Consider the following 27582-nt stretch of genomic DNA (forward strand, 5'->3'; position numbering starts at 1 on the left):
TTTAAAGATTGTCTTTGACTGGGCACACCAATTTTCTTCATTCTTTTAACATAATAACATCTCACCAACTCAAAACGAGTGAAGTGCTGAGGTCCAGTGCCACTTTATTTCTTCGCTAGTTTTATTGTGCCCACTTCATGCGAAATATAAGATAGCTTCCCCTTGTTGACCGGGGTGGAAAAAAAAAAGCTCTCTTTCCCCTGCTCTTCCCACCTCTACTCTAAAGTTAAGAAATCATACTTGTCATTGGAGTCTTTATCTTTAGCAGCTTAAAAAGGTTCAGATTGTTGATGTTCGTTTTCTCAAAATTAAGGATGTTTGGTTTCGTTTTTACATGATTGGAATTTGTTTGAATTGCGTTGGCAAAACTTCACACTTACTAAGCTATTGTGCCACCTTGTTTCCACTTCACCACCACGGTGAATTGACAATTTTAATCCTCCAGTCATCAAGCATGATTCCATTTCCACGCTCTTGGAGCATTCTCTTGGACTAATGCTCGATGGTGATTTTGTTCCTCCGGGGTCGCAATTGAGGTTCTCCGATGATGTTGGCACCAAGTACTCGGATTTGATCATGCAAGGGATTCACCAGTGTTGGAAGAGAATGGGTGCATTTCTTTACTTCAACGTTCAAGCCACACTAATGTAAAGCGACAATAACCACAATGGATACACATGAGTTTGTTGTATAGTGATGAAGAATAGACTTACAAATTATTGTTTATGCAGGTTAAGAAAAATAGGCAATGAAATAAATAACTTCGGAATGGTCTCACACAGTTACTTCACAATAACGGAACACCTTACAAGATTGATGAACACAAACCAAACATGCACCCAACAGATAACATAGGACCAATTTGTTTCTTGAGGAATGTACAATGAAAGCCTCATAGACAGCAATGTCTAGACGGAATCACATTTAAGTAATATAACTTATTTTTTGTATTGAAAAGAAAATCTATACATTCAGCACTCGCATCCTGATGCCCGCTGTTGACTGCTGTTTCCAACATCAATAGTGTCTGGCAGATATCTTCAATAAGCACCAATTACCACATGGGGAAAAAAACCAAAAAAACATGTATCAGTAACATAGGAACAAATCAACTTTCAAGCAATAAAGAGACCCATAATCTGAGTAGCTATCAAATAATACTGCAATTGAAATATAAACTGATACCCATTCACAGGGCACAATTCTAAGATCAGTTGTTATAGTATCACATTGAGTAGTGAGATTATTGGAAAAAAAAAAACTGTTCAATTACTCTTCCTATTATATGTACTGTTTTGTTGCAGAACCTACAAGGCTCAAGAAAGCTGCTCAATGACAACCAAAATTTATGATGCCAATGCCAATTGCCAACAAAAAAAAGCAGAAGCACGCACTTCACAAATAATATCAGCTAGCAACTAATAATGTATGCCAAAGCAAATGGTTTGTCAGCATAACTTAACATTAATCATACACATATGTTCAGATTCAAAGAGACAACATATATAATGTAAGAACACTAATAGGACCAACTATGCTCCCCCAATCCGATGAACACCATTACATAATGAGAGATATCATTTTATGTATTTGTACCGCATTGATTTAACATATATGAATGAAAGAAAAGATGTGCATGTTCAAGAACTTACAGTTCTTCCTCTTCCCCACTTTTCAGGGCATTCTTCGCTATGCATTGGAATGCTTCTTCAACATTAATACCTTCTTTGGCAGATGTCTCAAAATAAGGGATATTTCCTTTTGATGCACACCAAGCACGAGCCTTCTTTTCTGAAACCTGCGCACAAGAACATATTTGTGTTCATTGTTCAACGGTATATGTCTAGGTATTTTACAAGTGAGTGCATCTGATGCATAAAAGCTTTTGAGAGATAGCAAACGTAAGGGGTAGAACACATACCACTCTACTGTTCCCACCATCAATATCTATCTTGTTTCCTATAACAACAAAAGGAAAATTCTCTGGATCGGAAGGACTAGCCTGTCAAAACGATCACGGATTTCGTAAATTATAAAATGTCTACAACATAGCTTGTAATGATAGATAAAATAGAGACATCTATGTAGAGAGAAGCACAAACATACTTGAATGAGAAATTCTTCCCTCCAGTTGTTAAGGTTGTCAAATGATTTCATTGAATTAACATCATATACAAGAACACAGCAATCAGCACCACGATAGAAAGCAACTCCTAGGCTTTGGAATCTTTCCTGGCCAGCTGTATCCCAAATCTGTAAAGGTTAAAACTATTAATAATCAAAATGAAAGAAAAGAAACCTTCAACTATTGCAACTTAATACTTTCAATATAAAACAGAGATTGATATGAGATGTAGAATAGGAAAAACATAATAACTCCACAAGGAACAGAGTTACATAGAGAGCTCAGTCACTGCAAAGTGTGTAATATGCTGACACATGAATCCACTCATAGTGTAATACCCAGAAAACTAAAACAGCCAACTCAGTACTAGTCTTCCACCGTATAGACTCTCTAGAGGCTCTTATGAGAGAAACAGAAAGATTTGACCATTAATCACTCAGAATATAGTTATTATTTAAATAGATTTCGTTCTCTATCCCATCAGATTCAATGTATACATCACAAATGCTTAAGTTTAAAATTCATTAAAGCCATGTATCAGATTTCCATACAGTGTACACGAATACTATAGAGTCCACATTGAGATAACTGGTGAAAAATGCACTTCATTTGAAAGTAACATGTCCAACAAATTCTATCATAATCTGAAATCAACAGGGGAATAAATGATTTCTCAGACATGATAGGAATCACCATCTTGCACTACCTAACATCTGGTGCACGTGCCCGTATTAGAAAAAAAAGGTTTCAAGACACTTTGAATTTTACGCTTTCAGACATTAAAAGAAGCACATAGTAAATAAACTTAACCCAAGACACCACTAGGCATGTGCATGTGATGCATTTGTAACTAGATGCTCTGCTCTACAGGCAATCAACACTATCCAACTTCAACTAGTTCAACATTATTCACTTCAGAGGTTAAGATTTACGACCTAAGAACGCTTCAGCATAAGCAGCATATATCAGAAAGATAATACTCCAACATCAACAACAACAACAACAACAAAAATACGCTTTGCTAATTTTAAATCTGGCCTGTGATTGCAAAAACAAGCTAAGCACAACACAGCGTGATCGATTCACAAACCTGCAAGGTGAAAAGCCTATCTTCAAACTGCACTTCTTTGGTTAAGAAATCGGCTCCAATGGTAGCCTTGTACTGATTGCTAAACTTCCTATTCACATATCTAAAATACACAGGTCAAGGGAAAACACACACAAAGTCCACACATAATCAAAGCATAAACCCTAATTGCGAAGAATAAGGAGTTTCTGAAGAAGAAACCAAGGATACTGGTTCATCAAAGAAGTCTTCCCAACCCTGCAAATCATCAACAACGATAAATCTCAGTAACTGAAAATGAACTAAGCATGATTTGAAGTGAATTACGCTACGATTGACATGATCCAAACAAAAACAAGCAGAAGAGGGAAAATTCATGTGAGGAATTGAGTGATTGGAGTGAAGCATAAAGGGATCTGCAGCGGAAACCCTAGAATTGGAAGGGGATTTGAATTGAATTACCCGCTGTCACCGAGAATGATGACTTTCAACAAGGTTCTTCTCCGGGAAGGCATGGTCGTGCAGATCGGAGGAGGAGAAAGGAAGAGTTAACCGCTTTTCTTTAGTGTTCAACGCCGGCGAAACCAACCTCTTTCTCTCTTTTCGAGTTTCGAGTCTACTCTTGTTCCTCGCTCGCTCTAACTTTCTTTGTATGCACTGCGGAATATTCCAATGCTGACAGCTGTAATTGATGCACATCAGGCCCAATAATAGGATTCGCTTTTCATAATTGTTACATTACATTACACACATTTTTTATTTCTCACTCATTTTTTAATTTTCTTATATTTTTCCTTTATCTATTTTCTATTTCTACTTTTTTTTTTCTGGAAGTCGGTGTATTTGTAATGTGAATAAATTTTATTAATAATTTCGTCAAATATTTGTATTGTTAATTAAATAATTTTATTGAAAAATTATGCAAAGAAAAAGGGTGACTTGTGAAGAATTCTTATGACATCCTCAATTCATGAGTTAGTTTCTGACAAAAAAAAATAAACCATATTTATGTTTCTTGATCAGGAGCCATCACTCGTATAATTAAACTTATGATTATGTTCTAATGAAGTTGTTTTGCTTCATTATGTTTCATCACGTTCGATTCAGTCGTCAAACACTGCCCAAGACTTTTGTACGATGAGCAATCCTTGGGTACTAAGTGGAGGCAGTGGTGGAAGGTATGGGGGTGGCAATGACGGTGGAGGATGAATGGTTGTGGTAATGATGAAGGGTTCCATTTGATTGTGGGAGGTATTGAGCGATAGTGGCAATGGTGGTGGAAAGTTTTAGGCACCGTAGATGAATTTATGGATGGATGTTGTTGAGAGGCGATGACAACACCATCAATGTATCAAATGGTGGTGTCGGACAGTACAATATGATGATAATAGTGGAGGTGTTGGGCAGTTATGATAGTGATATGTGCTAGACAATTACAATGTCGGTCAAGGGTGAGAATGTGATGACGATGATTAACGGTGATGGTGGTTGAGGCGGAGGATGTCAAGTGATGGTAGAAGGTGTTGAGCGGATGGCAATAACATAGAGTGCCAAAGGGGTGCTGAGCTGACAGTGGTGGAAAAAAGTCGAGTGACAATAACAAAGGTAAAAGATAAGATGCACGAAAATAAATAGAGATGAAACTTTTACGCGTTTAAAACTAAAAATCATAATCACACCTTTCAATTTCTTTTTTTAAAAATAGAGTAAAATAATTTTAATAATAGTGGATCACTAGATCACCCTATACTATAGGCCTATATACCTTGAGAAGGAGCACCGTAGTCTATTGTAGAGTACCACATCCGATTTCGTACGATATCACATCTACAAGGGGCAAAGACCCTTTTATTTCGTCCGTTTACACATAACATAACTAGAGCAATTTTCTACTTGTTGTTCGTCGTTCTTTCCTCCTCTGTAAACTTCACTGGTGCACTCTCAGAGGCACCTAACAAATCAAAAAAACACAGAGAGATTGCGTAGTAGCTTCTAGATCTCACAGATTCACCTGCTCCGCCGATGGCTCAACCGCTCGTGAAGAAGGACGATGACCGCGACGACGAAGGTAATCCCTTCCTCCTCATCCCCACCAATTCCCCATCCCATTCGATCTGCCCTCTGTTACGCTTGTTCTCGCCATTTTCGTTTCCGCTTGTTGCCACTGCTGGATCACCGTGTCTCGGTTCCAGATCCAATGTTTAATTTCCGTTTCGAATTGCTCAATGCGCTAGTAGATCACGATACTCACTCGGATTCGATTCGTGCCTTGTTGAACTGTCACTTGCCTCTAGTTTGATGTGATTTCGATTCTTCCTCCCTGTAGAGACTTGAATTGATTAAATTATAATAATCTGCAATGCACATCGTTAATTGCCTGCAATTGCTTGTTTGATTGAAAAGGTTTATGGTGATTAGTTGATACTTGATAGATAGTTTAGATTTTCATTTCACTCTTTGTATTCTGATGAATGCTACATATATTATGATGAATTGATGATATAGTACTCGTATTTCAGAATTAATTATGATCTTTTTGGTTGTTTAACAGCTGACTATTCCCCATTTTTGGGAATTGAGAAGGGGGCTGTTCTTCAGGAGGCCAGGGTTTTTAACGATCCGCAACTAGATGCTAGGAGATGTTCACAGGTGTGTGTGTGTTTTTCCCCTTAATAATGTTTTCTTTGTGTTATTCAGTGATTGCATTTTGACATGGTATTGTTTGTTATGCTTTTCCAGGTTATCACAAAACTCTTATACCTACTGAATCAGGGAGAGTCATTTACAAAGGTCAAGAGGTTTTCCTAACCATTTTTCTTTGTTACATATCGTTGCTTATTTGTAGATTGACTTTACGGAATTATGTTAGAGTTATCCTTTTTCATTAATTTGTTCTTGCTGCAATTTCATAGGTCGAAGCCACGGAAGTTTTCTTTGCTGTGACCAAGCTTTTCCAGTCTCGAGATCTTGGGTTGAGGAGAATGGTCTACCTTATGATAAAGGAACTCTCCCCCTGTGCAGATGAGGTTACTACTTCTCATGAAATTTTTACTACTTGTCAGATTCATGACTATGGTCTGTGTATTACTAACTTAAATTCTGACTGTTCTATCTCCTTTTTTTTTTAAAGGTAATTATCGTCACAAGCTCTCTCATGAAGGACATGAATAGCAAGACTGATATGTATAGGGCAAATGCCATTCGTGTGCTCTGTCGTATTACGGATGGAACTCTCCTTACCCAAATTGAGAGATATTTGAAACAAGCAATTGTAGATAAGAATCCAGTTGTTGCAAGTGCAGCCCTAGTCAGTGGCATTCATATACTCCAGGTATTGTTAATATCTATTTGTAATTCCTTATAACTGTAAATTCCGTTTTGCCGCTTTCTCATTTAATGTCCCCCATTTCAGACCAATCCTGAGATTGTAAAGAGGTGGAGCAATGAGGTTCAGGAAGCTGTTCAATCAAGAGCAGCTCTTGTCCAATTTCATGCACTGGCTTTGCTACATCAGGTACGCTGGACGAATGGTTTCATAATCTACAATTTCTTGGTGTATTAAAATAAATTCTACTTTTCCATAAACTATTTTAAAACTTCATAGAAATAAGTTGAAAATAGATTATAAATAAGCATAAGTTCTTTTTCATAAGCTATTCTGAAGAAAAATAAGCTCAAAACGGCTTATAGGTAGGTCATATGTTATTTACATAATCTCTCCCAAACACTCGCATAAGCGCTTATGCTGTAAGATGAGCTCAAATAAGCTCTTCCATACGGGGCCTATGCCATTCTCGTAGTTCATTTAGTAAACCAGTGCTGTTGTATAATTCATCATTTATGTATAGCAAGAACACTTTCTTACATGGTCAGTTTTTTGCTCGTGACAGTTAAAATTCATTAAAGAGTCAGTATGAGCTAGTGTTTCATTTTATTTTTAATCCTATTAGATATGAGAAATCACTCATGTGCCTTCACCTAAGTCCTAATAGCTTAAGCTTTCGAGATGCTTAATTTATGATCTAATATCAGTCTCTCTATGACCAATAGTGTGTTTCAAAACTCGTTTGGAATGGACTTCGAGGCACATCTGTCCATAAGCTACAAGTAGTAGCTTTTTAAGTGGTCTCCTTGTTATCCCCATTTTTCTAACTAAAAAGTTCAATTTCAATACAAGGTAGATCCTTGTAACCTGTGCAGTGTTCATTGTCTATACTTGGACGTCAAAAGACTTTTCCATAAGGGGCATGTTAGATACAAAAATCATTTATATGGCCTAAACCACTTAAGCTTTTGGGATAATTAGTTCATGTCAAAATCTTTCACCGATTTACAAATGAAATGAATTTTTCCGAGGGATTTGACTTTTGTACAAGCTTATCAAGGAAATGATTTTACCGCAATAAAAGGAAGCAAAACTACTTGAGGTGCAACTGCAGAAGTTGATAACTGCAGAAGTTGATATTTAATTGCTTGGTTTGTAGACTACCTTACGATATTTTGTCACCTACTGCATACTCCTGTTAATAATCTTGCTGCAACTTACAAGTGGCTGCATTCTGTGGCACTGTGAAAAGTTTTCAAAACATCCTTGTGTGGCTGAATGTGGCAAAGTTTGTATATGCTCTTAACCTCTTGTGGTAAATTAGTAGAAACTTTCCTACATTGATTGTATATGATTGTCATCTGTAGATATTGTGTGAGCATGATCATGATGGAAATTCTATTTCATTAATTTATATTACTCTAAAGTCCTCCTATGAGTTTAGGGTTTACTCTAAAGTCCTCCTATGAATTTAGGGTTTAAACCCTAAACCATGATGGAAATTCTGTAGATACCGTGTGAGCATGATCATGATGGTGATGGAAATTATATTTCATTAATTTATATTACTCTAAAGTCCTCCTATGAATTTCTACACCATGTAATTTTGATTTGACATTCTGAGTATCATACTTTGTTAATCACATAAAACAAATAAATTATAAAATATAAACACAGTTATTGACACATGGTGGCTTAAAACATTGCAGATACGACAGAATGATCGGCTAGCTGTTAGCAAGCTGGTTACCAGCTTGACAAGAGGAAGTGTTCGCTCTCCTTTGGCCCAATGCCTTTTGATCCGCTATACAAGTCAGGTGTGTGATCCTCTTCTTATACAGCTGCCACTGACATGGTGTTTATTTGCATTATATTTATGTATCATAATATCTGCAGGTTATACGGGAGGCAGGAAATAATACACAAGCAGGAGACCGCCCCTTCTTTGATTTTCTTGAGAGTTGCCTTCGTCACAAGTCCGAGATGGTGATTTTTGAAGCTGCTAAGGCAATTACAGAGCTCAACGGTGTAACTAGCAGAGAATTAACTCCAGCAATTACTGTTCTCCAGCTCTTCTTAAGCTCTTCTAAGCCAGTCTTGAGATTTGCTGCTGTCCGCACCTTAAACAAGGTTGACCTTCCTTAATTCCATAAATTTCAGTAGAAACGTCTATGCTTAAGAAAGGATCTATCGGAATTCCCTTTCTGTGGGAAGTGAGCATTTTGCTTTTCTTCGTGCTATGGTTTTGGGGGAATCGAAAAAAATCGTAAAATTTTGTCAAGCTTCTAATTATTGCTAATTTTTAATGGTTAAACTTTATCTTTATTTTTATTTATTTTTGTTGAATACTGTTTTGAACTCGGCAGGTGGCAATGACACATCCAATGGCAGTCACTAACTGCAATATCGATATGGAAAGTTTAATCTCTGACCAGAATAGAAGCATAGCCACACTGGCTATTACTACTCTTCTAAAGACAGGAAATGAATCAAGTGTAGAACGTCTTATGAAGCAGATTACAAATTTCATGTCTGATATTGCTGATGAGTTCAAAATTGTTGTTGTTGAAGCAATAAGATCATTGTGCTTGAAGTTTCCGTTAAAATACAGATCCCTGTGAGTATATGTGTCATTTTATAGGTTTCTTTCTCCCAGGTGTTGTCTTTCATTTGAATGGTGTTCCTAGATATTGGTCTAAATTACTGCTTTCTGTTCAGGATGAACTTCCTGAGTAGCATTCTTAGAGAAGAAGGTGGTTTCGAGTACAAGAAAGCAATTGTTGATTCAATTGTAATTCTGATTAGAGATATCCCTGATGCTAAGGAGAGCGGGTTGCTTCATCTTTGTGAGTTCATTGAAGATTGTGAATTCACTTATTTGTCCACACAGGTTGTTTTCGCTCTTTGTCATTTACTGTTTGTGTTTTTGAATTTACTTTATGTTGTTAATTTTCTTCCCCTTGTAATTTAGATACTTCACTTCCTGGGAGTTGAAGGACCCAAAACATCAGATCCCAGCAAATATATACGTTATATTTATAACAGAGTACATCTTGAGAATGCAACTGTTAGGGCCAGTGCTGTGAGCACACTTGCTGGGTTTGGTGCTGCAGTTGATGCTTTAAAGGTATTAGTTGTCCCTGTTTATTATTTAATTTCCCTAGTAGATTTAACTAATATATTTTTTTTGGTGACAGTATTAATATTTCATAATTTCTCTTTTCAGCCCCGCATATTTGTTCTGCTAAGGCGATGTCTTTTTGACAGTGATGATGAGGTTGATTTCTCTATCATATCTTCCATTGCATTTCTATAATTATGTGATTTATGAGATCTTGCAATTTTGCAACTCTGGAAGTGTAAACCTATACTTGCTTTGATTAATATTTGGATGCTTTTGATTTTTTTGCAGGTTCGTGATAGAGCAACACTTTATCTGAACACCCTTGGAGGTGATGGACTTGGGACTGAGAATGATCGGAAGGACTTCCTCTTTGGGTCACTTGATGTCCCACTTGTCAATCTGGAGACTAGTTTGAAAAACTATGTAAGTTCTCTAAATTTTTCTTGTTTTTCATTAGTGGAGGACATACCTCATCGTCTCATATCTTTAATGTTAATGCAGGAGCCTTCGGAAGAGGCTTTTGATATTAATTCAGTGCCAAAGGAGGTCAAGTCTCAGCCCCTTGCAGAAAAGAAAGCTCCTGGTAAGAAGCCAACTGGTTTGGGTGCTCCTCCCAGTGGCCCCCCATCTACTGCAGATTCATATGAAAGGCTACTTCTTTCCATTCCTGAGTTTGCAAACTTTGGGAAGTTATTTAAGGTTCTGTTACTCGATTCTTCTCTCACAGTTCTATAATTTTATATTTTTCTTTCCATTTCTCATGAGATTATATGTATTCTGATGTTATATTTCTTACCAGTCCTCAGCACCTGTGGAGCTTACTGAAGCTGAGACAGAATATGCAGTTAATGTTGTTAAACACATTTTTGATAGGCATATTGTGTTTCAGTACAACTGCACAAACACAATACCGGAACAACTATTGGAAGATGTAAGGGCTGATATAGATACTGTATGATTTCACACAATAATGCAACTCCAGGTTTTTCTGTATAACCTTTCCTCTTCCTCCTATTTCAGGTTAATGTAATTGTGGACGCTTCAGAAGCAGAAGAATTTTCTGAGTTGTTCTCCAAGCCTCTCAGATCTCTTCCTTATGATTCACCCGGGCAGACTTTTGTGGCATTTGAGAAGCCTGAGGGATTGCCAACCACCGGAAAATTTTCTAACACTCTGAAATTTATTGTGAAAGAGGTACTTGTCCCCTTTATCCTTTGGGAAGCTCTGTGGTTTGATTTTTGTTCGTCTCAGACCCCCAATGTATTTATCATGATGTGTATATTTCAAGCATGAAGCTTGTTTTGTTTTTCTTCGCCATGGAATTTGTGGAGAATAAAACCTATGAAGAGTTTTTTGTGGAAACTTCTTCATTGCTTCATAAATTGAATATTGACCAGGTTGACCCAACCACTGGTGAGGCTGAAGATGATGGCGTTGAAGATGAATATCAGCTGGAGGATCTGGAGGTTGTTTCAGCTGATTACATAGTGAAAGTAGGGGTGTCTAATTTCAGGAATGCATGGGAAAGCATGGGCCCTGATTGTGAACGAGTGGATGAATATGGTCTTGGCGCAAGGGAAAGCTTGGCTGAGGCTGTAAATACCGTCATCAATCTTCTTGGCCTGCAGCCTTGTGAGGTAAGCCAATGATATGAATTGTTGCTCTAGTAAATGTCCGTTGTTATTAAACCCATCTCTATTAAACTGGTTATGACCTGTTTGTACGAATTTTTTTTCTGCAACATAAGGTACTGTTCTGCTTGTTATATGCCTGCCAAGAGACCAATATAATGTTGATAGCATTACAGATTCAGTTCCCGCATATATTAGAGAGCACAGACAAAAACTTGGCATTTTCTCATAATTTTAGGTCTAATATTACTCAAAGGTGCATATACAGTTGATGCATATAAAGACTTCAATTCTTGCAATTAGCTTACTTCATTTAAAATATTTGAACTTGAACTGTTTGCCAAACTCAAGCATGTATGCATCTAAAATGCTGTTGTTTGGACGGAATGCTTTTGTCTTCATGTGCATGCACACATGTGCACATGATGTTAAATCTGATATGATGTTAGTTCTGACATCATCTAGAATTCTAAACATTTGGCTTATACCTTACCATTGAGCAAGTGATTTTTCTAACTCCGTGATACCTTGGAACTTCTCGTAAGAGGAGAGCGTCTTTCATTAGTGCCTGTTGACGACATCTTTCTTATTAGTTTATTGTTCACTACTTGCAGGGCACAGAGGCAGTACCACCCAATTCAAGGTCGCACACATGCTTATTGTCAGGTGTATTCATAGGGAATGTGAAGGTACTTGTGCGGTTGTCTTTCGGACTTGATGGTCCAAAGGATGTTGCCATGAAACTGTCTGTCAGATCCGACGATGAAACTGTCAGCGATGCCATCCATGAGATTGTGGCAAGTGGTTAGTTCACTTAAGTCAAGAAAACTCGGCCTGTGTTTTTTGTTGAGAAAATTGGTGTGAGACAGCCACTTAGATTAGATAGGTGTGTGTAAAGAGTTTCAGAACTGTATGCTTGGATTTAGTATATGCAATTTATTTGTTACTCACAGCAAACTTGTTAGACTAGCAACGATACACATCAAGTATCATGTTGGGTTTATTGGAGTAAACTTCCATAGTCATTATTATACTTCATTTTCTTTGTAGCAAAATGTAATATGAATTTTGAAGATTTTTCATTATATTTGTTTTGTCAATGAATTGGATATTTTTTAAATTGTAATTGTTTAGCCCAAAAGGTACGCCTCTTTTATTTGCCATAAGCCTGCCTTTTCTGTTTCATGATAAGGATGCGTTATGGTTCACTGACGTTGATGTGCTGCCCGTTAAAGCTTTATGCAAATGGTTCAGAAGTCAATTAAACATCAGATTATTCAACTCACATTACAATTTACATAACTTACAGGACTTAAAGTATTTACTAGAAGATATGCATCAGACCTCTTTCCTTATGATCGATTTTGCTCTCTGGTTGCATTCAACGATAACACCTATGTAGAATCACTAGTTTATTTGAGACTCAACAGTCCAAGTCCAAGCTAAATCAACTAAGTAGAATCATAATCAATTCTTATACCTAAACCCTATTCACAGAAGATTCTCCTCAGACTTTATATTATCTTCATATCAAATATAAAAAGATTTTCAGACATGCACTTAATTACTCAACTTACATGTACACAAGTTGTATCTAAGATTTACGACAAAAATGTGAGTCCTTTTCTGTTTCTAGCTTATAATAAAGCAAACTCCGATAGCAGATTCTCTCTTAAGTTTTGCAACCGCTTGGGTACGGTTATTTCTGGTAAAATCTATGATGTCATTTTGTTGAAATCGTAATGATAAAGTATAACAGCATGACAAATTTGACATTTAATTTACTTAGTTCTGGACAATTTGAAGCAGGTCTTTTAAGTAGAATCATTGTCATATTTAAAAAAGATTGGCATTTGGCACACTGTGCTACACTGACGACACAAGGAAAATAGTTCTTATTTTCGTTCCAGGTATAGTTACAATGGAAAAAGTACTAGATCACACAAGTGGGTAAACAGATATGAGGATAAACAAATTGCTGCATAAGTTTCAGGGCTACAAAGTTTAAACTTTGCATTCCACGCAATTTGTCTCGATTCATGTTGGATTGTGAGGAACCATAGGACAAGTGTTTGCCTCCCTCCTTGGCTCAAGTTCTTCTATGCCCTCCAAATGCCCATATCTGCATCCCCCAAGTAGTTAGTTCATATGTTATAGTCATGAACAAGAGCTATCTCCATGTAACAAAGTAACATACCACACCTGCTCTTAATATGAAGTTAATCCCTAAGCTTTTCTAAGTGATAGATGACACTCAGAAAATAGCATATCCAATGGAATCCGTAGGCCGTAGCACCCACATTGTCACCACTGGACACAGTTGATATATCATACGAGAGAAATACTTGTAACACTCTTTATCATTAGCCTATTTTTTAAAAATCAACCCATTTGCCTCACCAATTTATTACTTTTCAAAGTGTTCTTTTTTAAATAATAGACCGATTATAAAGAGTGTGTTGCTAACATACTTGCCTGGCTCAACATGGGTCTTGCCAGTGCCTCAGATAATATGTTCTAGTATATGTCCATAAGTTTGACTTCTATAAGTTACAAACGTATTAAATCTCTACTAACTCAGACATGATTTGAAGAATCCTAAAGAACCATGATTTGAAGCCCCAAGCCTGTGTGCTTGTTGTTAATACCCTATAAAATCATAAGCAATCTACCAACATGCCACTTTTGTTTTGGGCCTAAATTATTTCAACATTAATTTTTAGAAGAATGGAAGCTTATCAGTTCAGTTGCTTTAGTGTTTTTCATTCTATAATCTAGTCAGCAATAAAATAAGACAGCACCCTATTGTGTATCAGATAACCCAAAATTATTCAATAAGGCCAAAATGCATGCTCACCTTCAGGTTTGTGTCCCAACCTCCTGTACACAAGGCGCTTCCATCAGCTGACAAACCTAAACAGCTGATCCTGCCCTCATGAGAGTCTTGGAGAGATCCTATATTCAAGACCACCTGCAAAAAAAAAAGTAAGCAAGCAAATGTTCTTTTAGAAAGCTAGCCAGCTTTAGTCAAGGTGTGACCAGAACGAAAGCAATCTTCAGCAGTCATATGTATCACTAAAGCACCCAAGTACCTTTGCCAATAAAGTGTCCCAAACATAGCAATCTCCATTTGCATATCCAGCAAAAAGAAGTCTTCCTGATATGGAGAATGCAATTGAGGTCACAGGTGGGATGTCGTCACCGTGTTGCTGATAATACACTTGAAGTTGGTGTCCAGTCCTAATGTCAAACAATCTGCAAGTTCCATCTTCTGAGCCAGTTCCAAATCTATTTCCATCTGGGAAGAACTTGATGGCATTAACATCTCCCTCATGCCCATGAAATGTCCGCACCGCTCGACTTGCCACGCGAGTATCCCACAATCGAGCAGTTGCATCACAAGAACCAGATGCAAACATTCTTGAGTTGGACCCATTAATGGAGATGCTGAGATGACAAAGTATAAGATATTTCAAAGAAAGGCTTCAGTACTGACAAATTTATATGGAAATAAAACATGTTACTTATGCAGAAATTGATCACCAACAAGACTCATAACTTTATCAATATGCATGTAGAAGTAAAAAAATTAATTTATGCAGATGCTTTGCATTTTGAAGCTGGAGTAGCCATTCTTTTGCAGACTAGTTTATTCAACAGATTAACAGCAACAAGAGTAAGTTAATATCCCTTTGTATTTTGCATCTACAAGACTACAACTATACCAGACATCTTCTCTATTATCAAAACCAGCACATAACTCCATTGTATCCATAAAGATGCTGAAACTGAAACTAAATCCAATATGCTACAATGCCTAACACATTCTTTAACTGAGATATCTCACTAATGTCTTTTGGTATAATGCCATTCCTAGTTTCTACCCTTTTTCATGCCTGTGTATTGAGAAAAGATAAGAGCATCTTGATTCACCGTAGATGAATCTTTAATCGAATGGCTTCAAAACTAAGACATATACTCAATTGACTTGCACCACCAAATGAATGTGCTCTTGCCTATTTCTCAACTGTAAGGCTGAGCAATCATATTTTAGTTTGATCACAGAACATCTAACAGTTCCTCTAGACCTGACAGCATTTTAGAGTTAGCTGTAATGTTTTTCGTTTAGATGCAGGAGTTTGCTTCCTCTTTTTTTTTTTTTGGTAGGTTTTCATAATAGAGTGGACCTAGGCAAACACAAAATACTACAGAAGAGGGGATGGTAATTTGCTCAAACAACATATTGGCTCAAAATAATTCAGCAATCAATTAATACCTAAGAACATCTGCAGCATGGCCAGACTGAAATTCACCTCCAAAGACAGATGTTTTAAGACCAGTGGTAACATCCCATAAAACACATGTCTGGTCACCAGAACCAGTGATTAAGTGAGCGGCTTCATCTGGAACATACTGACAAGAGGAAACATAACCTTTATGTCCGCTAAGCATCCGGGTAACAGGTACATTTCCATCCTTATCAGTGGGGGAACTAAGATTGAAAATAGAGCACACACTGTCAAGACCACCGCACGCAACAGACTGACCAGTTGGCGAGAAAGCACAGCTCATGACCCATGCACAAGGCAGCTTTATGGCATGAATTTTCTGCCTTGTTAGAGCATTCCACACTATTAACCGGCCATCCTGGGACGCACTAACAATCTGATTCCTCTCAGAAGTCCAATCCAATGAATACACCTGCATAGTTGGAATGACTATCAAGTTAACCTAAATCTGCAAATTTGATGGTTAGAAACCTACAAGTCACACAACGAAGACTGTCCATATCACAAAGTAAATCAAAAGCACGACTGCTGTATATGATAACAATATGGAGCCCGTTTGGATAGGGGCTTATTAGAGCTTATTGGAGCTTATCTACTAAAAAATGCACTAAATAAACTCCAATAAATGCTCTTTGATTTGCATTCAACCAGGTAGCAACTAGTAAGCCTATCTCACAAAAAAATGTCCAATTTCAACATTCACATCAACTAGATTTCATATGGACCAATCACCAATATCAATAACACTATTGCAGCTATCATTTAGAATTGGAAACACAACACCTAGGAATGGTTTCATAAGTTATATAGTGGTTTCCATAATCTTTTGACTACTTACTAATAGATAAGTGATCAGTGAAATTGTAACAAGCTCCACATTGCATTTTACAAATGAAAGGGGGTAAAGATAAGAAAGAGTACCTTTCCAGTATGACCCTGTAAAGTTCTACAGCAAACTAGATCCGTGGGTCCAAAGCTCACAGGAGTTCTACCCTGAGACCGAGCATACCCAGAAACTGAAAAATTCCCATCAAACAGTGAGCTCAACTAGATCTAAAACCAACTACATGAACAAGACTTAAACTTCAATCACAAAAATAGCATTTTCTGAAAAGAAAAAAAAATTGAAAACTTTACTATCAGTATCAAGCAAAGAAAGGCGTTTCTGCTTCAACCGGTCCCTGAGATTGTTGACAGTGTCGGTGGTAGCTGAGTGACACTCCTTGAGCTCCGTAACAGACATTTCAGCTCAGTGACAGTGAATTCTATTGTTTATTCAATGAAGAAATGGTGGTGCTGCATTGTGGGGGAGAGTGCAAGATGTGAAATTTAAGAGGTAGAAATGATGGGAATGGGGAATAGTGAAATGGGTTTGGTTCAATTTTGCTCGTGATCTTCCTCACTTTTGGTTTGGAGAAGAAGAAGAAGAAGCAAGAGCAAGTGGTGGTTTCTGACACTGTAGTGTAAGAAAGAAAGCAAGCACTTTGTAAGGAAATTGCTGACCTGGCAACTGTTGTCTCACTCACATTCCTGGGCCCACTTTTGTCCATCTGTATTTTTATTTTTATTTTTTTATTTTTTAACAACTTCTAGAAAGTTTTAAATATAAGTTTAAGAAGAGAAAACTGTCAGCTTAATGAGACCAACAAGTGATTGAATCTACTAGTAGAGGTTTGAACGTGCGACTGCTCTAGAAAGTTGAATTGAAACATCTTTAGGCACCCATTGCATATCAAAATTTTCAATTTTTCATATAGAATTTTTGCTGATGAATCATCGGTTAAATAATGTTTTATGGTTGATTAATAATTACCAATCCTTTATTAACTTGTCAATAACAAACTTCACTAACTAACTCTAGCTACCAGATTTTGTCAAGTGAAGTATGGATATATGATTATTTGGCATGTTTGGATTTGCACCATATTAGTAAAAATTGATTCTCTTGTATAGAAATTAAGGGAGTAGCTTCTCATTTTAGGCTTTATTTCATAATCAATTCTACTCAAACATAGGAACTTCTTAAGTTCCAAACATGTAGAATTTATAGTGTTCAACAATTTATAGGTTTAAATTTCAAAAATCCAATAATTAATGTTTTTAAAAGATGATATTTGAACTTTAGAGAATTATATTTTATTTCGCACATTTTTCTTTTTTACTTTTTTTTATCATATCATATGTTATATCTCTCAATTTGGTATATTTTATTTCTATCTCTCACTAAAAATAGAGGTAGAATGAACTTAATTTTTTTCCCCTGATTTGAATAATGTTTCCTTAATAGCAAAACTTCATGTACCAAAAAACAAGTGATTTTAACTAATATAGTTCTTTAATCAATGATTAAGACTATTGAGAAGACACACAAACACCAAAATAAAGACACTATTGATAAGGTAAAAATAATATGAACATTTTAGATTGAAGGAGACAATTTCCATTTTTCTTATAGAACAAGAAGTGAGTCTTAGCAAGAGCAATTTAAAAAGTGAGAAGTTCTGAATTGTAATATGCAAGAGAATGCAACATAGAAAAAATGAACGTGAAGGCTGAATTGCAGGTTCAACTTTGCCCCAAGCATTTAACTCATCAAGAAGAGGAAAGGTTTAGAATGTTGCTTCTTTGGCTGACTTTTCTTTCAACTTGCATCCTCCAATTTCAAGCACAAATAAGGATAAGAACTGGAGTGAATGGAATATTCAAAAACTGCTCAACATGAGCTGTGAAATGAGAATTTCTCGTCTAAAACGTCAAAAACTTTCCTACCAATATTATATTAGGGTTGACCTCGTATGATCTCATCTTTGATTTGTTTGTGAATAGACCAGATAATTATCCCCTCTTCAATATATTTTTAGTGGCTTTCATCATCTACCGGGTATTGTATTATCAGAAAAAGACAATTTTCAATTGAGGTTTCTTCATGCATGCTGCCTGCGTATATTCTAAAAAACAAGAAATAAAAAAGTTCCATTGCCGGGAATCGAACCCGGGTCTCCTGGGTGAAAGCCAGATATCCTAACCGCTGGACGACAATGGATGTTGTTGACAATTATTAGACTTTTTATCTAATGTTACTACATAAAATTGACGATATTGCCTAAGTATCATGAATTTTCTTAACAAAAAATGCTAACAACAATTCTCTCTTCTATTGATTGAAAATTATATAGGGTCCACTAAAAATGTGGGTTTCGTTTCCAATTGAACATATATGAATTTTAATCAATAAAATAGAGTGTTGAAAAGTGAGTGTTAAAGTGAGTGTTGGTAGCACTTCTTTCAACTTAAATTTAGGAAAATAAGAGTTACATGTTAACTTTTGCATTTGCAAATTCTAAACTATGATTTAAGTGTGAATTAGTCTCATAATATGTCCCAACTAATGATAAGGGTGTAAACCCTTAATCCTAATTTGAGTAATTTCATTGCTAATATAAGAGTATTATATTTCATCCTAATTTTACCTAGTAGACTCTTATCACCGATCATTGTTGGATCTCCTATGATTGGTTTTTTTACCCAAACGAGATCTTGATTCGCTGTAGACATTTTTTTGGCACAGGTCATTGCAGTCACTCAATATGAGTCATTGAATTTAGATCAAACCGTTAATAAATACATGTTAAAAACATGATCCATCTGATTTTAATGAAGCAAACTGCATTTGCGACTGCAGTGCTAGTACCTCAGCAAATCCTATTCCCTGATCTTGATATTCACTTTTAAACATTTCTTCTCCTATGAACACGTGCATGTTTCTGTTTCCATCAAAATCCTTATACTAAGACATGTACACGTTCAATGCTATAAATATTTGGTGGTGTTATGTCTTTCTTATAAAGCCATACTATCATATCTTACCAACTAGTCAGTTGTCACTTACCAAAATATAACTCAGAAGATAAATACCAGACCCTACAACTCATGCATTGTATACCATAGCTAGAAAGGCAATTCTTTTTCTTGTTACAGCAACTTGCCATGAAGCATGCTTGCAGTGGCAGTAAAGCCATGAAAGTGAATTATACCTTGATTCGTAATTTGTGTTCCATATTAAAAGTGGTAGAGCTACCACTGTTGCATGTTGAGATCACTATCTGTTTGTGAATTTACAAGTGGGGAACAGAAAAAAAGGGAAGACTTATTATTGGTTGCTTTTGCAGGGAGAGTTGGCAGGGAAGATTCACCTACATGATTCTCTAATTTTATCAAGCATGAATCAACCTGTTCTGTTTTGGACATTAAGACTATGTTTGGTTATCCGTTTACATCGGGGCTTGCACGCATTCAAGATAAAAAAGTGAACGGAACTCTTCTTTTACGTTGAGATAAAAGCGAGTTCACGCAATAGAGCACTCAACTGGTGTCCAAACACACAATAACACATATATGTCAACATGTAGACAGCAGATAAAATTGCTATATAGAGAATTCATATTTACAAGCCTCACCTCTTCCTTCCCATTTCCCATGACAATGCTATTACAAATGGTGTAAAAAGACACTGAAGGAAGTAACTACTAGGCTGTGTAAGCTATGCACAATGACTCATAACTTGTTCATATCATAACGAAAATCATAAGAACAAAAAACTCGAATACTATAGTTGCATGACCAATTAAAAACAATCATCTTCGTGTTGATTCTGCATCCTTTGGTGGAACTTTCATGGAAACATCTGCATGAGAAGGCACATGATCTTTGTCCCTAATTGTACGCAGCTCCTGTGCAATAAATAAAAAAGTTAGTCATTTAAGGAAGTTGAAGTTCCATTTTAAGTTTCAGAAAGTGTTGTATTTTATAACAGAGGGATCTAGAGCTTACAGAACGAAAGGGGAAATCATCTGACTCAAGCATATGAACAATTTGACCCATTTTCGGCCGCTTAATGACATCCAAGTCTATACAACGCAGACAAACCAGTAGAGCTCTCTTCAGAGATCGTGGAGAGGGCTTAATCTCAATCAAAGGATCAACTAGTTCATCACTGCGGCGACTTGCTACCATTGCTTTGAACCAATCAACCAAATTCATCTGAAGCACATCAATGATTAAACAAATACAAAGGTAAGAAAGACTCCAAGGTGTTATAAGAATACACAAATGAAAACATGCTCAAAACCCAGAATCACCTCTGCAGGTGCTCTTGAATAATCAATGGGGCTTCTTCCTGTAATTATCTCCATGAGTAGAACTCCAAAGCTATACACATCGCTGCGCTCATTCAGCATCCCCGTGCTTGCGTACTCAGGTGAAACATATCTGCAGAAAATTAGCACAGAGAATAGTTATCTTCCATCTCTATATAAAAATAGATGTTGAAAATAACTCAGATCCTTGAGAGAAAAAACTAATTACCCAAATGTTCCCATTACACGAGTAGTTACATGGCTTTTCTCAGATCCTAAGAGCTTGGCAAGTCCAAAATCTGATACTTTAGCATTCCACTTTTTATCTAAAAGAATGTTACTGGATTTTACATCTCGGTGCACAACTTTGGGTTCTAAGCCTTCATGCAAATAGGCCAGCCTGTTTCATATCGAAGAGAAACATCAATTGTCATGGAAGATCTTATCATTCATCTACAAGAATTTGATGTGATCCTATGCAGGGGAAGGAAACTCCATAAACATAAACATGTTACTATGAAAGGAGACATAAAATTCAATAAACATTGAACACACCCTTTTGCAGTCCCAAGCGCAATCTTCATTCGGACATCCCATGTTAAGGGGCTAACAGGTCCTACATCACCATGCAGCCACTGCTCCAAATTTCCATTGTCAACATATTCATAAACAAGCATCCTGAATTATCAGTAAAAGTTCCATTAAAAGAATTTAGAGGAATACTGAACCTTCATCATCTGAAAAAACTTAAAGAATAACATCCATGTGAACAGAAGAGTACCTTCGAGCTCCTTCTGCACAATATCCGACTAAACGAACCAGATTCTTATGCCTTACTTTCCCAATGGCTTCAACCTCCACCTTAAACTCCTTCTCAGCTTGTCCCCTAGTCACCACACAATAATTGAACATGAATTTTCAATAGGACGGGATGTGACAGAAAGATTTTACAGTAAAACAACATACACACGATGATGTTGTGTTGCAATGTCTGGAGAAACTAGACATAAATTTGCAAAGTTTCAACTGTGAAAAACAAACCTTGTGTGCCCTGCCGTTGCAATAACTCTTACAAATATATTATGGACAACACAGGTGTTTGGCTAAAGATAACTTTAATTTTCAAGTAACAAGGGCGAGACATTGCACAATGAATGGACTAATATGAAATATTTGTTATTTACTAGTATTTCTCTTCTTTAAATGGCAAATCATACATTTTACAAATTCCGAAACACAGGCAAATCGAGTTATAGTTTATGTAACTCATACCAAGACAAAGTAATTACTATTTTCCCTATTTGTTAAGTTAAAGGCTTCTCGGGATTAAGATAGTATCTTATCTTGTGTAAAGACAAAGTTAAAACAGCAACTAATAAAGCAGATTAACGAAAAGAAAAAGTAAAGAGAAAAGCAAGATTACCTAGGCCAGAATAAAATAAAATACCATCTACTCTTCTTAACACAGCAATTATAAACAACAAAATGGAAGGTAAAAGAACAAAGAGAAGAAGTAACATTATTTATAGCATGTTGGGATAATCTCTTCAATCATAATCAATTTTATTCTGGATTCAGAATCACTTGTAGATGAGTTTCCATATATGTGCCTACTAACTCTCCTTAACACAGTTCAAAACAAACATAGATGAAAAATTCCACCCCCGTTGATTCATTTCTAATTTTCCATATTTGTCCATAAGAATCAAGACTTAAGATTTCAAGAGCTGCAACCAATTTCATAGTTAAAACAAAATGAGTTAGAGTAAGTAGCCTAAAATTGTTCTACAACTCCTAGATGTTCACACTTCACACAGCTAGAACAAGTGCAGTAAACAGAAAAATTGCAGCAGAGTAAACATAACAAAGAAATTCTTAAAGAGTCAAATTCTGATACAAAATTAGAAAGAAAATTTTAATTTTGACATACTTGTTGTTGTGAAGATTCTTGACAGCCACCACAGAACCATCTTGCAAAACTCCTCTGTACACAACCCCATACCCTCCTTCTCCAATCACATTCCTCTCTGCAAATCCACGCGTTGCAAGCTCCACTTCATTCAGCGTATACCACCTTCCCCACCCTATATCAGGATCCTCCACCAGCGTACCACCACCACCACCACAACCGGAAGCGTCACTCTTCCTCCCCAAACTCCCAACCTCCACCTTGATCTTCGGATCCATGACGTCAGCATCACCTTCAACCTCAATCCGCGTCTGGTTGAGAGCGAGATCCAAGGCTCTGACCACTGCGATCTCCTTGGAAACCAGTGGGATAGTGCCGGAGCTGTGCTTGACAAGCAACTTGCGCTTCTTCTTGCAGGTTCCGCGGAAGCAGAGGAAGATCAGGAGCACGATTATCACCACAACGATGAGGAAAATTCCGGCGAGGACGATGACCTTCAAGCTCACGAGTGGGGTGGAGTCGGTTTTTCCGGAAGCCATTGGTGTGATGTGAGAATATTGTACTGGAAGAGTGTGAAGAAGGATTTAGGGTTGTTCAGAGGAAGTTATAGTGGAGTGACATGGTTGCAGTTTGGAACTTTGAAGCGTTGAAAGCGGAAGAAAAAGATGGGGGAGAAGGGTGGCGTTGCAGTGGGATTTCAACGGATACAAATTGGGAAACATAACATAACGAAAGTTGTTTTTCACTCTCACTCTATTAAGGCCCAGTTTGGAAGAGCTTATTTGAGCTTATCTGACAGCATAAGCTCTTATGCCAGTGTTTGGGAGGGCTTATGCAAATAGCTTATGACCTGTCATAAGCTATTTTCAGCTTATTTTCATAAGCTACTCAGGATAGCTTATGAAAAACAGCTTATGCTTATATACAACTTATTTTTAATTTATTTTAATAAATTTGTAAAAATAGCTTATGAATAAGCATTTATGTCATAAGCACTTATGATCATAAGTGCTTAATTAAGCTGTTTTTCCAAACGGGGCCTAAGAGTAGGGACATTTGTTGTTGTAATTTATATCGTCAAACTTCGGATGCTGACTATTCTAGATTCAAACTCAGATGCACCTAAGGCTCTTTCGCGCTGATTGGCTCAATTGGTTAGAACGCATATGTCCATCTCAAAAGATTGCGTGTATGATGTGGATTGTGTTGGTAAAAGCTCGGATGTTGACTATTTCAGATTCAAACTTGAATACACCTAAGACTATTTCCCGCTGATTGACTCTGACTCAGTTGGTTAGAAGGAATGCCTCCTTCTCGAGAGATTGCGTGTTTGATGAGGATTTTGTTGGTAAATGCTCTATAAGTATCTTTGTAATTAACTATAGTCCAAAAGATATGTCTTGATTCGTAGTGGTAATTAGAGTTGAACTCATCCAGACTTTTATTTTGTTGAAAGAAAAAAAACTTAAGGCTTTTTCCATACATTATGTTTGTGTTGTCAACTGAGGTACTCTTAGACGGTTTAAAAGTGGTGATTTAATTACTGTAATGCCACTCACTCTATTGTTTGTTTTGTTTTATGTGTTGGGGCGGTGACGGAGGAGGAGCATGGAGGATCCGTTCCAACGTTAATTGAGAATGTGTGACAGTGGGGTTGGGAACTGTTGGGAAATGGGAGACCTCATTATTATTGGTTAATGATCTGCATATGTGTATGTCTGTTTTATTTGGCTTTGGTCCTTTAAAGTGAATATATATTTTTTCTAGTCGTTGTGGTTAAATAACTTTTGTTAAAGTGATAATATGAGAAACACTCAATTTTTTTTTAATTAGAAACACTCAATTTGGTACCATGACTTATATATTAGAAATATTGATTTGGTTTCTTAGATGGTTGGTTAGTCATTTGAGTTTGTTATTGCTGTTGTGTTGCATAAATAATGCTCGGAGTGTAGCATTTCACTAAATATTTCCTAGTCTACACTCTTTTAAGAATTCTATATTTCTTAGAGTTCCACGGCAGAAAATCTATATTTTGGTCACTAATATTCCTCCTAAACTTAAAAGTGCACTATCAGACATATAATCAATGAAATATTTTAAAGTTCCACGGCAGAAAATCTAAAAGATAAAAATGTGTCAAATGAACAGTGAGTGGAAGCACATTCTAGTGTGTACTGTGGAGGCCCCTAGTACTAGTATCCTGATATTCTGGTACGTATTATGTTTAATGAATATTATTTTTCTAATCTATTGTTTTATATTTATTTCCTAAAGCGATTTTTTTGACATACTTGCAAGTTTCTTGAGAAATATTGTATTATATTGGATTTTGTGTATCTATTTGAGTATGACTATGACTTCTATTTGTATTAAAAACAAATGAGATTCGAAACGAGACAATGCTAGAGGTTAAGCTTGGAATGCATGTAACCCATGCGTCTTCATATTTTGATTCCGTGTTGACCAATGAACACCTTTCTTGGATCCTAATCTGCCATCACCATTTACTCCCAATTGGATTTATGTATATGTCGAATGAAATTGACCCTGAGATTCCGCGCTAGCGTGATTATAAAGTGTAACCTAACTCACCACCAAACGATTAGTTTATTGTTTATTTTTTATGGTAGTCATTATTCCTTCAATAAATTATTGCATGTTTTTTAATAAATACTAGTACTTTTACCCGTGCAGGGAGATTTTAATTCTTATTTATTGTACGAAAATTTTAAATTTGTGTTATGTTTATTTAAAAATAATTTATGAATTAAAAAGACAAAAATAATTTTGATTATAAAAAAACACAAATTTTTAATTGTTTTCAATGAAGAATGTGTTTGCTTTTATTTTGTAGAAGAACAACTATTTTATTTATTCTTGGCCTTTGTGTTTAATGTTGCACTATCTAATTTAGTTTCTTAGAGGAAAAAATTTCTTTTGTTTCCCTGCGTTGCACGGGGTATTCTTTATGTTTATTGAGTTAAAATTTAATAAAGTAATGTTATCTTTATTAGGTTTATAAAAATAAAGTTATGAATTAAAAAATTAAAATTAATTTTAGATGTAAGTTAACTTAAATGTTGTAGTGTTTTTTTGTGTGTCACATGTGTTTGTATTTGTTTTGTAGTAATGTAATAATTATACTAATTTATGTTTTTTGCGTTTATTTTAATGTTGAACTTTTTTTTTGATAGGAAAATGTTAGTTGTTAATTGTTAGTAAATTAGTTCTTTCATCAGGGTTTGCTTCTAGCCCTTCACCCTTCAATACCCATCATTTTCCTTAGCTCACCAAGTGAGCTACCCATCCCACCCCAATGTTGAACTATTTAATTTGGTCTTTTATATAACAATTTAATTTTTTATTTTAGTGAGATAAAATGTTATATGAGTTTAATGGATGTGCATTTTCAATGTTACCCAATTATTGTATGCCACGTGGGATAAATGATTATATTTTTCATTTATTTTAATAAAATTACAATTATAGTTTCTGATGTGACAGAAAACAATTGAATGTTTGTGTAAAAAAATGTTTACACCAACGGTGTATCTTCCATTTTCTCATATTATATATGAGCTGATAAAAGAAATTGAATAAGTAATGATTATACTAATATTTTTTTGCAAATAAAATGATTACAACATTGAGAATGTAACTTGACATTTTGATTGACCCTCTGGCTTTCCCGAAATATAAGAAAAAAATAGAATAAGACAATAATTAGTATAATGGGATAAATATATTTGGATTTGTTTTATATTTATTAATTTAATTTTCTCATTCATTAACTACATGGATTAGGAAGGTTACAACTCTTTTTGTTGTAACAATTTTTTTATAGATTAATAATAATAATATTATTTATTATATTCTATAATCCTAATAAAATTATAATACATATTCTATGGATTTCCGTAACTGATATTAAACATTTTAATTAGTATGTAAATAATATTAACTAAACACCAATAAAATATCTTATGAAATTCATATCAAATTTAATTTTAAAATTTCAAAATTAATTGCTAAAGAATAATATTAATATTTATTTATGTATTGTATAAATTTGATAATAATTTTCGACGTCTTGTGAAATTCCGTAACCGATATTATAATCCTCAAGAAAATTTATCATGTCTTTTGGAATTTCTTAACTAATATTTTATTTTTATCTGATGTGTAAATAATATTAACTAAACAGTTACCAAAAAACTAAGTGGAAGCGCAAGGGTTAGTAAATTTTTTATTGTTGCATGTGCATTGATTTATTAAATTCCCATCTTACCCTCAAAGTTGCAAAAACTTCACTTTTATATAGTTTATTGATAGATAGATGTTACAATAGAAAAATACTAAATTTTTATTAGGGTACGATGTACTATTCTTGTTTTCCGATGAAGCAAAAAGAGTATCTTTTATCTTCAAACATCAAATTAATTTAACCACTCTATCCTTATAATTAACCATAAACTAATACCATTTAACCAACTAATTAATCACTTATAAAAAATGATATAATTTACCGTTATCCTCTTAGAGTATGATAAAATCTGTCTTTCAATTTATAAAAAACAAATCTCTCTTCAATAATAAAGTTGTATCTTTGTCTATTCACCATGAATAACGCAATTAATATTGAATATAATTGATAAATTGTAATGTTGGCTAGACAAAAATTGAGAAAGCTTAAACTTTCTGATGCAATAACATGATGTTCATAGCATACCCTTAAATTAAGTATAGCAAACAACACTTGAAAACAACATATCAAGAAAGTTGAGGAAAAAAAAAAGTCATTTACGACACTATTGTTGTCCTACTGCTCAGAATCATCCTTTTCTTCTTCTTCCTCTTCAAACTCTTCCCCCATCTTCGTCCTCTTCAATAGGCGTTGTACCACCTGACTTAGGTCTTTCCCTTTCTCACTCTTGTCAATATATGCATTCAACAATAAAATCAACTTGTGTATTGA

At 35.5% G+C, this 27582-nt stretch overlaps 4 protein-coding genes and 1 non-coding gene across 5 annotated transcripts; 1 reads left to right on the top strand and 4 right to left on the bottom strand.

The window, feature by feature from the left end:
* Positions 1-732: 732 nt before the first annotated feature.
* LOC130747459 (ras-related protein Rab7) lies at positions 733-3866 on the bottom strand. Its single transcript, XM_057600402.1, has 7 exons — positions 3654-3866; positions 3423-3449; positions 3216-3315; positions 2107-2253; positions 1922-2002; positions 1653-1798; positions 733-1038 (listed from the first exon to the last, which is right to left on the bottom strand). The coding sequence occupies exons 1-7, from the start codon at positions 3704-3706 to the stop codon at positions 972-974; spliced, it is 621 nt and encodes a 206-aa protein (XP_057456385.1). The 5' UTR covers positions 3707-3866; the 3' UTR covers positions 733-971.
* A 1171-nt stretch (positions 3867-5037) lies between these two features.
* On the top strand, positions 5038-12391 carry LOC130747461 (coatomer subunit gamma). Its single transcript, XM_057600403.1, has 18 exons — positions 5038-5259; positions 5743-5840; positions 5931-5981; positions 6104-6217; positions 6322-6522; positions 6604-6705; positions 8226-8333; positions 8413-8646; positions 8883-9133; positions 9235-9406; positions 9488-9643; positions 9743-9793; positions 9929-10063; positions 10142-10339; positions 10440-10571; positions 10661-10834; positions 11038-11277; positions 11886-12391. Exons 1-18 carry the CDS (start codon positions 5214-5216, stop codon positions 12078-12080), a joined length of 2658 nt encoding a protein of 885 aa, XP_057456386.1. The 5' UTR covers positions 5038-5213; the 3' UTR covers positions 12081-12391.
* A 692-nt stretch (positions 12392-13083) lies between these two features.
* Positions 13084-17024, bottom strand: LOC130747462 (guanine nucleotide-binding protein subunit beta-1-like). Its single transcript, XM_057600404.1, has 6 exons — positions 16698-17024; positions 16482-16576; positions 15548-15972; positions 14364-14718; positions 14129-14242; positions 13084-13393 (listed from the first exon to the last, which is right to left on the bottom strand). The coding sequence occupies exons 1-6, from the start codon at positions 16801-16803 to the stop codon at positions 13361-13363; spliced, it is 1128 nt and encodes a 375-aa protein (XP_057456387.1). The 5' UTR covers positions 16804-17024; the 3' UTR covers positions 13084-13360.
* Positions 17025-18531: 1507 nt separating this feature from the next.
* Positions 18532-18603, bottom strand: TRNAE-UUC (transfer RNA glutamic acid (anticodon UUC)). Its single transcript has one exon. It is a non-coding gene; the product is annotated as a tRNA-Glu (tRNA).
* Positions 18604-19954: 1351 nt separating this feature from the next.
* On the bottom strand, positions 19955-23320 carry LOC130747466 (probable receptor-like serine/threonine-protein kinase At4g34500). Its single transcript, XM_057600409.1, has 7 exons — positions 22626-23320; positions 21477-21581; positions 21251-21373; positions 20925-21095; positions 20699-20828; positions 20391-20600; positions 19955-20290 (listed from the first exon to the last, which is right to left on the bottom strand). The coding sequence occupies exons 1-7, from the start codon at positions 23141-23143 to the stop codon at positions 20195-20197; spliced, it is 1353 nt and encodes a 450-aa protein (XP_057456392.1). The 5' UTR covers positions 23144-23320; the 3' UTR covers positions 19955-20194.
* Between the last annotated feature and the right edge of the window lie 4262 nt (positions 23321-27582).

Source organism: Lotus japonicus, chromosome 3 (genome assembly GCF_012489685.1).
Source record: "Lotus japonicus ecotype B-129 chromosome 3, LjGifu_v1.2".
Classification (NCBI taxonomy): Eukaryota; Viridiplantae; Streptophyta; class Magnoliopsida; order Fabales; family Fabaceae; genus Lotus; species Lotus japonicus.

Bases quoted from the DNA above. Each gene is read 5' to 3' on its own strand.
- LOC130747459 (XM_057600402.1), bottom strand. From the start codon at position 3,706: ATGCCTTCCCGGAGAAGAACCTTGTTGAAAGTCATCATTCTCGGTGAC. The intron at 3,316-3,422 runs GTATCCTTGGTT...TGTGTATTTTAG, and splicing joins AAGACTTCTTTGATGAACCA to ATATGTGAATAGGAAGTTTA. The intron at 2,254-3,215 runs GTTTGTGAATCG...TAACCTTTACAG, and splicing joins ATAGGCTTTTCACCTTGCAG to ATTTGGGATACAGCTGGCCA.
- LOC130747461 (XM_057600403.1), top strand. From the start codon at position 5,214: ATGGCTCAACCGCTCGTGAAGAAGGACGATGACCGCGACGACGAAG. The intron at 6,706-8,225 runs GTACGCTGGACG...AAAACATTGCAG, and splicing joins CACTGGCTTTGCTACATCAG to ATACGACAGAATGATCGGCT. The intron at 10,340-10,439 runs GTTCTGTTACTC...ATTTCTTACCAG, and splicing joins ACTTTGGGAAGTTATTTAAG to TCCTCAGCACCTGTGGAGCT.
- LOC130747462 (XM_057600404.1), bottom strand. From the start codon at position 16,803: ATGTCTGTTACGGAGCTCAAGGAGTGTCACTCAGCTACCACCGACACT. The intron at 14,243-14,363 runs GTACTTGGGTGC...TTTTTTTTGCAG, and splicing joins GGGACACTTTATTGGCAAAG to GTGGTCTTGAATATAGGATC. The intron at 13,394-14,128 runs GTGAGCATGCAT...TGGGGGATGCAG, and splicing joins GTTGGGACACAAACCTGAAG to ATATGGGCATTTGGAGGGCA.
- LOC130747466 (XM_057600409.1), bottom strand. From the start codon at position 23,143: ATGGCTTCCGGAAAAACCGACTCCACCCCACTCGTGAGCTTGAAGGTC. The intron at 21,096-21,250 runs GTGTGTTCAATG...GATATGAAACAG, and splicing joins GCGCTTGGGACTGCAAAAGG to GCTGGCCTATTTGCATGAAG. The intron at 20,601-20,698 runs GTGATTCTGGGT...GATGTGCTTCAG, and splicing joins ATTCAAGAGCACCTGCAGAG to ATGAATTTGGTTGATTGGTT.